Below are 9,554 nucleotides of genomic sequence, written 5' to 3'. Positions count from 1 at the left end.
CAGAGGCCTTCGGAGTATAAGTACTCAGGTTCATTCCCGCCCTTCAGTCCTATTCTCTCAAGTCTTCATCAGAAAGAAAAACCAAGTTCTCATCGGTAGCAGAGCCCTTAAAGATTATTGAGTTCTAGCGATAGTATCTTTGAATAATCTGCAACCTGATTGTCTATCTTGCACGGCCGTCTTTATTCTATACAAATCTATTTCTCTTAGAAAGGACCCCCGTTACACTCGAGACATAAGCGAGGGATATAAATACTGTGTCATTCACTGACTAGCCAAACCATCATCGGCGAAATCAGAGTCTTAACAATATAAATCGTTGATACGCGAGTTACAACTTTATTTGACTATACTTTTGGAATTACTTTATTCTATCGTGACTTCGAACTCTACCTGAACTATCACGTCGAAGACGGTCGAATTCTATACGCTAACTCTAGTGAATCTTGGATGATAACGTAGCTCGCGGGGCCCGTATCGGATCAAGGAGATTCATACTCGACGTTGACTGAAGAGACCTTGGAGACTTCTACCTTTGTAGCTGTTAGCCGAACTCTGAGCTCTGCGTAGTGTACTCTTGTGGTCTGGTACGCATCCCTCACAGCCTGTCCCTTTGATATTTGCTTCTCTGTATGGGAGGAGATCGATCAGGGATTCATTGTTGGGGTGGGTTGCATCGGTGCAGAGTATCCTAGTTCCATACTTTCTTGAGCGGTATGTCAGGAGGTGTTCAAGGGGGGGTAGTCCTGCTTCTCGGAGGAGTTTAGCTCTCTTGGTCCATCGAGGTAGGCCTGTGATGACCCGGGCAGCTTCATTGTATAGTGGTTCGAGGGATCTGATGATATGGTCTGCGCCAGTCCACCAAGCCTCGGATCCGTAGAGCAGGCTTGGAAGAAAGCCTTGTGTTACTAGGTGATGGATTGTCTTAACTGTTATGCCTGGCAGGCGGGCAGTGTTTCAGATCTGGTGGAGGACTTTCAGGCCTTTTGCGATCGCTGCTTCGATATGGGGTCGGAAGGAGAGGGTCGGATCTATCCAGACTCCTACGTATTTCAGCCTTTCTTTGGGGTATATAGCGGTGTTATCGATTTTGACCGGAAGTCGTGGTTGTTGTATGGATGATGTAGTGGGCCGGAAGAAGATTAGGTCGGATTTATCCGGGTCGTATTTGATTTGGAGTGGGCCGGCTTTTATTAATCTCTCTCTCATTCGTTCCTCCATTCTTTTGATTATGAAACCTGGTGTTTTGGATATTTGCACCAGCGCATCATCATCGATGTATGTCGTGTCCATCTCTTTCGGGTTGTTTGTTGGGTCCAGGATTACTCCGGCATAGATCCTAAATAGTATTGGGGACATGGGGCTACCTTGCGGGACTCCGGATTCATAGGGCTGTGGTTCCTCTAGTTCATGGTTGAATTGGAACTGTAGTTTCCTGCCGGTGTTGAATTCCTTGCACCATTCCGTAAGGTAGGTGGGGAATTTTTGCTGGTGCATGATTTCTGCGAGGAGTAGGTGGTCAACACAGTTAAATGCTCCCTGAATATCGTTGGTTAAGATCGCTGGTCTGTCCCTCCGGGCGACTCCGGTGCTGTTCTTCAGAAGTAGGTTTTGTTGTACTGGTGTTAGGGTTCTTAAAAGGGCGTCGATTGCTGAGATGGTTGGTCTTCCTCCGAATTGGTTCGCTGTGAGTGTGCCTAGGATTTCTCCAGCGGTGTAGAGTCTTTGAGCCACTATTTTCTCCAGGATCTTACTGAAGCATTGTAGAAGGGAGATGGGCCGGTAGGCTTTTGCTTCATGATAGTTTGCCTTGCCGGGTTTCGGGATCGGGATGCACTTTGCAACTTTCCATTCCGCTGGATGTACTCCGTGCCGAAGCATGGCGGAGAACATGTCTTGGATTAGAGTTGTGTTCGCTTTGACTATTGCTCTGATGAAGGTATAGGGGATGCCATCTGGGTCGGTCGCCGAGTGCGTTGGGTAGGAGTCAATTGCTTTCCTGAGTTCTTCGGGGGTGACTGTGTCGAACGTATTGCTAAGGTCAAAAGAGGGGGGTCTAATGTTTAGGGGGGGATGGTCGGGGGACGTCCGTTTTGATGGGAAGAGTTGGGCTCTTAGAGCTTGACACTTCCCTGCAAACGTTTCTTCACCTTGTATGGTTGGTATGATTGTGTCTCTTCTCCTTCCTGCATTTAGAGTCCTCCAGACCTCACTACCTTTCGCTTCATTCAACTTCTTTTCCCGCTGGTCCGCTTTTGCCTTCCGGATCATGACTGTCCATTCTCTGCATACCTTCCGGTGCTCCTCCACGTGGTTGGGTTTCCTGATATTTCTCGCCTTCCTCTCTGCCGAGTTTACCCTTGCCTTCATCTGTTTCATTTCATCCGACCACCAGGAGTTGGCTCTTACACCCTCCTTCGAGAGTGGCGTTACTATATTGATTGTTGACTCGACCAGTTCTAGGAAGAATTCGACCGTTTGTTCCGTGTGATCCTTGGTTTCCCATGCTTCTGCAGGGAGGGAAAGATTTGATATGTGGTTGTCCAATAGCTTCCAGTCTGTTTGTTGCCACATTCGTCTTGGTACACAGGGTGGTTTTTCCAAATGTAGATGGACAGAGGTTCTCCCGTGGTCTGAGCCCGCTCCATAGGGTTCAGTGCTCCATCGTAGGTTGTGGTCAAGTGTTGGGCCTTTTACAAATGCAAGGTCGATGATTGTAGGCCTTTTCCCTCTGTCTCTAGGGAAGTGCGTGTAGACTCCTGGTTCATTCAGGAGGGTCAGTTTCTGTCGGGTTATCCATTGCTTTAGCCGAGCGCCGTTAACGCGGTCTGCTCGAATGTTGTTCCTGTATTCATGTGAGGTTACTCCGTACCACATTTGATGGTGGCAGTTGAAATCTCCCATTACTAGGCAATTGTCGAGGGTTTGGATTGTTTTTGTTATTTGGGCGAAGGGGCCACTTCGACCTGGGGAGTATATGTTTAGGATTTGGGTTTTCTTGTTCTGGATTTCCACCGTAATCGACACTATAAAGTTGTCGTGTGTGTAGTGGTGTTTTGGTTTGAGGTTGGCATGTTTGCGGACATATGTTGCGCATTTTGTGTTGGTGTTGCTGGCTGTAAAAATATAAAAGAGATTTGATTCTGGTGGGTATCCCTCTGCTGAGGTCCATGGTTCTTGTAATAATAGGAAATAAATACTAGAGTCTGTTTCCGCTTCCTCTACCGCCGCCTTGGTAATAAGTTCGCTCCGTGCACAATTGAGTTGGTATGCGAGCGCGGTGGTTCGGGGCCTAAGCATTATTTGTCATGTGTTGGTCGTCTTCGGGAACGGGTATGGCTCCGACCGGGGCAGTGGCTGGTACTTGAACTATTGGAAGCAACTCTTGGACGGGTGCGGCCGGTGGGTCTTGAGCGGGTGGGGCGTTTTCCTTCCCTTTGAGGAATCGGCATTTGGCCCTCTCGGGGCATGCTGGGTCGGAGGCCTTATGAGCTCCTTTACAGTTCAGGCATCTGATTGGGGTGTGGGTGCATCTATATCCTCCCTGGCATTCATTACATGGGTGGAAACTGGTGAGGTGATCTCCGGCGCAGTGGCTGCATTTCCCATTGTTCTTACATTTCTCCTGGTGGTGGCTGTATTCAAGGCACTTCCCGCACTGGGTGTCTGGGAAGGTTGGGAGGAAGGCCTCGATGTGGCAGCTTCGGTTAAAGAGGGATAGGAACTTAACTCCTAGTGTTTCCATTGTAACTTGTCCTGGGAGCGCGATGACCATTGATGAGTGCGTTTTGTCCATTCGAGTCTCTGCTCTGGAGATCCAGCGGGGAACCTGGGCAAGTTGGAAGTTCTCTCCATAGTTGCTTCTGATTTCGGATGCTACCAATTGTCCTGCCTCGACGCCTTCTCCGATCGTAGTGGGGCTTCCGTGGATAAGGAACTTTGACCATTTGGAGTTTGCGCGGATGATGGCGACCGGTACTTGTAGGGTGAGGAGAGCCTCCTCAATTTCTTTGGCGTATTCCATTGCCTTTGTTGCTGGGGTAACAAATTTTGTTTCCAAGATAAAGTTGTCCTTGAGTGTTCTTCTTGCTGAGATGAAATGGCAGGACTCGTCTTGGATTCTTGCATTGACTAGGGTCCTAATTTCAGAGGGATTGACATCGGATGGGGCGGTGGTTTCAACAATGATTTCTCTGTTGATTTTGGTATATTCTGGTTTGAAGAGAGGGTCCGCTTTTGGCTTTGCGGACTTCTTTCTTCTCTCGACAACCTGGAAGTTTCCTAGGGCAGGACCGGGTGCCGAGGCTACGGCGGCCCAGGTGCCTGCCTTCCATCCACGGGGTGGGGCTTGTTGGGGGGGTGCGGGTGGGGGGGCCTGAGGAGCTGCCTGTGGCGCTGCTTGGGGAACTGTTTGTGGGACCGCTGGGGGGGGATTCTCTGTCCTTGCGGTTGTTGTGGTTCTGCTGTTGTTGCTGTTGTTGCTGTTGTCGCGGTTGCTGCGGTTGCTGCGGTTGTGGTTGTTTGCTGAGGAGCGCGTGGATCGCTGAATGCATATTGGTGATCATGTTTGTCTGCGCCTCGATTTGGTGTTTCAGTGTATCCACTGTTCTCCGGAGTGTAGTCGTTTGCTCTTCGAGGATTTCAATCCTGTCGGAGTGTGGGCAGATCCGGCTGGTGGCATGTCTGATGGCCCAGGTAATATAGTTCAGGTCCGTCTGGGTGTGAGTGTCCTGAGGGACAACGCTCGGGTAGAGGTAATCAATTCTCGGTTGGTATGGGTCGTTGTAGTTGGATTCTGTTGCAAAGGTCGAGGAGAATTCCTGTTCCTGGGCTCCGGATGGGGTTAGGTCAGGAACCGGAGTGTTCCTGTTCTGCGGGGGGGCTGTCCCTTGCTGGGAAGACTGGGTAAAAAAGGACTGGAGCGAAGCTTGCTGCGACATGATTGAATGTCCAGTTCTTCTGGCGGCGTAGAGTGATGTTTCGGAAAAGTTTCTTTTCCTTTCTTTCGGGAGGTCAAGGCTGGAGAATTCTTCGCTGGAAGCCAGTTTTCGTAGGTTTCTTTCGCTTGGAACAACAAAACGCGACCGTACGATCGGGGACGAAGTGGCTCAGCCTGGTATGGTATACCAGGGTAAACCGAGGGGAGTAAAAATAAAATGTTTTTAAAGCGAGGTTTGTTATCAGGGAGTTCTTTGCGAGCCTTAGCGAGCAAGTAGAATACAGAAGAAGAAGAAGAAGAAACTTATATTGCTTAGAAGCCGAAGCTTATCGCACACCTAACTACCCGACTACAACCTCCACCGACTAACCCGAAAACAAAAACGAAGTACAAAAACTAACTACCGCAGCTACGAGAACTACGTACATAAAAAGGAGAAACAGCGCACGAAGAGGGCGCGAATAACAAGTGGTACAGGTAAGCAGAATCTAAGCGACAACAAAGAAACCTCCCCGTAGTAAAAAATAATAACCCCAAACTTCTCCGTCAACTGCATTAGCGAGCACAATCCTAAACGTAGTGTTCAATCGAAACGATATCATTACCAACGTTCCCGGTGTCATATCTGTGGACGAACCTTAACAGGACTGGGAAACCACGCGCACGAAGGCAGGAAAGGCCAACCGCAACAGCGTCAGGTATGAAAGCGAGGGGGGGTGGATCGAGTGTGGGTCCTCGGGCATCTGGTTGTCAGGCAGCGAGGAATTGAGGAGTGGTGACCGGTTGGTCAGTTAAAGAATGGTGGGGTCATCGGTCCCTGGAGCAACGGCTAAAGACTGTGCCCGAGTCGTGTTTGAAGTGGTGTCCTCTGGAGGGGACATGCAAAAAGGGTTGAGCCGAAGGCTCAGATTATGTATGGGGGTCGCAATCGAAAGTGCCGACCGTATTGTGTTGAGGGTGGTCTCGGAGACCGGTTGGGTTGGAGTGAGGGGAGCGGGCCGCCTTGGGTAAAAGTGGGTGGCCTGGTTAAGGCCGATAAAGAGGGGTAAGGTCACGGGACCTCGGGTAAAAAATTTGACGATAGTTTCGCGACCGAGAGGTCGCTAACTTCGCGGGCTGTCGAGCGCTTTGGCAGTAGGTTCTCGCTGACTGGAGATTACTGACAGTGTGCGTACCCGACGTGTGGGATCACTGGTGCGATGAGTGAAAGTAAGGAGGGGCGAAGGCGGCTTTCGAGAGTAGCCGCTGGTTTGGCGAGGGGTGAACGGTGGACGCATCCCGTGAGGGCACCGAACGAGCAAAGAATGGGGGGGTCGAGCGAGGGAAGTTCAGGGACCGAAGCAATTCGAGAATCAGTATAACTCCATCTCGGGGGGAAGAAATCCTACCGCGGGGCAGAGGCGAGCGGGTAGAATACAGAAGAAGAAGAAGAAGAAACTTATATTGCTTTGAAGTACAAGACTTATCGCACGCCGACTCAACCGCCTAAAACACAAACCGAACCGAACAAAAGAAAGAAAAACAACAAACGCAAGCACAAACGAACAAGAACAGGAACAAGGACAAAACAAGCACAAGCGAACACGAACAATAACAAGGAAATCCAGAACAACACTTCGACCAGAAAACCCAACGACAAGGAGAAATATCATATCTCAGCGGACTCGAGCGCTGGATCCATCAAATCAAAGAATAAAAACAATTTTAAAGAGCAAAAGGAGACTCCCCTTCCTAATCCCGTTCCCGGTCATTTCCTTCCATCCCCTCTTCCAGGTCCGCCTCCGCCTCCGCCGACTCGTACCATTTCGAGAGTTGAGATTGTTTCGCAAATTGTAGGATGAGGTCCGTTCTCAGGTTTGTAAACATCCAGTTTTCCCAGGTCATCGCTCCGGGGATCTTCTCTATCAGGGGGGTGCGGATTCGAGCCCACACTGGGCATTCCATGAGTATGTGTTTCGCTGAGTTTTCCATCCCACACTGGCATGGTTCGGGGTCTGTGTATACTGCGTGTTTGTCGACTCGGGTGGTTTGGCACCGGATCCGAAATACTTTCTTTGCTTCCGTAAGGGTGAGTTTCGCTATCTTGGGAGGGGGGCGGAATTCCCCCCGATGATGGTAGTTCGGTATTGATTGTGTGTTCCACTCTTCCAACAGGTGGTCGCGTAGTAGTTTGTTTTGGTTCCACTTATCTCTCGCATTTCCGGGGCTCTGGTATGGGAGTAGTAAGGAGGCGATTCGGTGTAAGCCTGTTCCTTTGATATTTGCTTCTCTGTATGGGAGGAGCTCGATCAGAGATTCGTTGTTGGGATGGGTTGCCTCGGTGCAGAGTATTCTAGTTCCGTACTTTCTTGAGCGATATGTCAGGAGGTGTTCTAAGGGGGGTAAGCCTGCTTCTCGGAGGAGTTTAGTTCTTTTGGTCCATCGTGGTAGGCCGGTGATGACCCGGGCCGCTTCATTGTATAGTGGTTCGAGGGATCTTATAATGTGGTCTGCGCCAGTCCACCAAGCCTCGGATCCGTAGAGTAGACTTGGGAGGAAGCCTTGTGTTATGATGTGATGGATTGTTTTAACCGTTATTCCTGGCAGGCGGGCGGTGTATCGAATCTGGTGGAGGGCTTTAAGGCCTTTTGCGATTGCTGCTTCAATGTGGGGCCGGAAGGAGAGGGTCGGATCTATCCAGACTCCTACATATTTCAGCCTCTCCTTGGGGTGTATGTTGGGATTGTTAATTTTGACCGAGAGTCGTGGTTGTTGTGTGGATGATGTAGTGGGCCGGAAGAAGATCAGGTCGGATTTATCCGGGTCGTATTTAATTTGGAGTGGCTCAGCTTTTATTAGTCTCTCTCTCATTCGTTCCTCCATTCTCTTGATTGTGAAGCCTGGTGTTTTGGATATTTGCACCAGTGCATCGTCGTCGATAAATGTGGTGTCCATCTCTTTCTGGCTACTTGTTGGGTCCAGGATTACTCCAGCATAGATCATGAATAGTACCGGGGACATGGGGCTACCTTGCGGCACTCCAGAATCGTAAGGCTGTGGTTCCTCTAGCTCATGGTTGAACTGAAACTGTAGTTTTCTGCCGGTATTGAATTCCTTGCACCATTCTGTTAGGTAGGTAGGGAATTTTTGTTGGTACATGATTTCCGCGAGGAGCAGGTGGTCGACGCAGTTAAATGCTCCTTGGATGTCGTTGGTTAGGATCGCTGGTCTGTCTCGCCGAGCGACTCCGGTACTGTTTTTCAGTAGTAGGTTTTGTTGTATTGGTGTCAGGGTTCTCAGGAGGGCGTCGATTGCCGAGATGGTTGGTCTTCCTCCAAATTGATTCGCTGAGAGTGTGCCTAGAATTTCTCCAGCGGTGCAGAGTCTTTGGGCCACTATCTTCTCCAGGATTTTGCTGAAACATTGAAGAAGGGAAATGGGCCGATAGGCTTTCGCTTCATGGTAGTTTGCTTTACCGGGTTTCGGGATCGGGATACACTTAGCTATTTTCCATTCCGTTGGGTGTACACCGTGCCGGAGCATGGCGGAGAACATGTCTTGGATTAGAGTTGTATTTGCTCTGACTATTGCTTTAATAAAGGTATAAGGGATGCCATCCGGGCCGGTCGCCGAATGCACTGGACAGGAGTCGATTGCTTTATTAAGTTCTTCGGGGGTGACTATGTCGAAGGTGTTGCTAAGGTCAAAAGAAGGGGGTCTAATGTTTAGGGGGGGATGGTCGGGGGACGTCCGTTTCGAGGGGAAAAGTTGGGCTCTTAAAGCTTGACACTTCCCCGCAAACGTTTCTTCACCTTGTATGGTTGGTATGATTGTGTCTCTTCTCCTTCCTGCATTTAGGATTCTCCAGACTTCACTACCTTTCGCCTCGTTCATCGTCTTTTCCCGCTGGTCCGCTTTTGCTTTCCGGATCATGACTATCCATTCCCTGCAAGCCTTCCGGTGTTCCTCCACGTGATTGGGTTTCCTTGTGTTTCTCGCCTTCCTTTCTGCTGCGTTTACCTTTGCCTTCATTTGTTTCATTTCCTCTGACCACCAGGAGTTGGCTCTTACCCCCTCCTTTGAGAGCGGTGTTACTATGCTGACTGTTGACCTGACCAGTTCTAGGAAGAAATCGACAGTTTGTTCCGTAAGTTCCTTGGTTTCCCATGCCTCTGCAGGGATGGAAATGTTTGACATGTGGTTCTCCAGTAGCTTCCAGTCTGTTTGTCGCCACATTCGTCTTGGTACAAAAGGTGGTTTCTCCAAGTGTAAGTGGACGGAGGTTCTCCCGTGGTCTGAGCCCGCTCCATAGGGTTCGGTGCTCCATCGTAGGTTATGGTTGAGTGTTGGGCCTTTAACAAATGCAAGGTCGATGGTTGTGGGCCTTTTCCCTCTGTCTCTGGGGAAATGCGTAAAGACGCCTGATTCGTTCAGGAGGGTCAATTTCTGTCGGGTTATCCATCGTTTTAGCCATGCACCATTGACGCGGTCTGCTCGAATGTTGTTTCTATATTCATGTGAATTTACTCCGTACCAAATTTGATGGTGGCAGTTGAAGTCTCCCATTACTAGACAGTTATCAAGGGTTTGGATTGTACTTGCTATTTGAGCGAAGGGGCCACTTCGGCCTGGGGAG

General features: G+C 49.7%; 1 protein-coding gene across 1 annotated transcript; it reads right to left on the bottom strand.

The window, feature by feature from the left end:
* Positions 1-482: 482 nt before the first annotated feature.
* H6S33_006385 (uncharacterized protein) lies at positions 483-4,940 on the bottom strand (the record flags this gene model as incomplete). The annotated part of the gene is made up of 5 exons (XM_044837729.1): positions 483-533; positions 592-924; positions 976-3,292; positions 3,384-4,395; positions 4,448-4,940. The coding sequence occupies 5 exons, from the start codon at positions 4,938-4,940 to the stop codon at positions 483-485; spliced, it is 4,206 nt and encodes a 1,401-aa protein (XP_044689912.1).
* Between the last annotated feature and the right edge of the window lie 4,614 nt (positions 4,941-9,554).

Source organism: Morchella sextelata (genome assembly GCF_020137385.1).
Source record: "Morchella sextelata strain SCLS chromosome Unknown scls_20, whole genome shotgun sequence".
Lineage (NCBI taxonomy): Eukaryota > Fungi > Ascomycota > Pezizomycetes > Pezizales > Morchellaceae > Morchella > Morchella sextelata.
The sequence above is the reverse complement of the archived record's forward strand: the minus strand, read 5'-3'. Positions and strand labels throughout refer to the sequence as shown.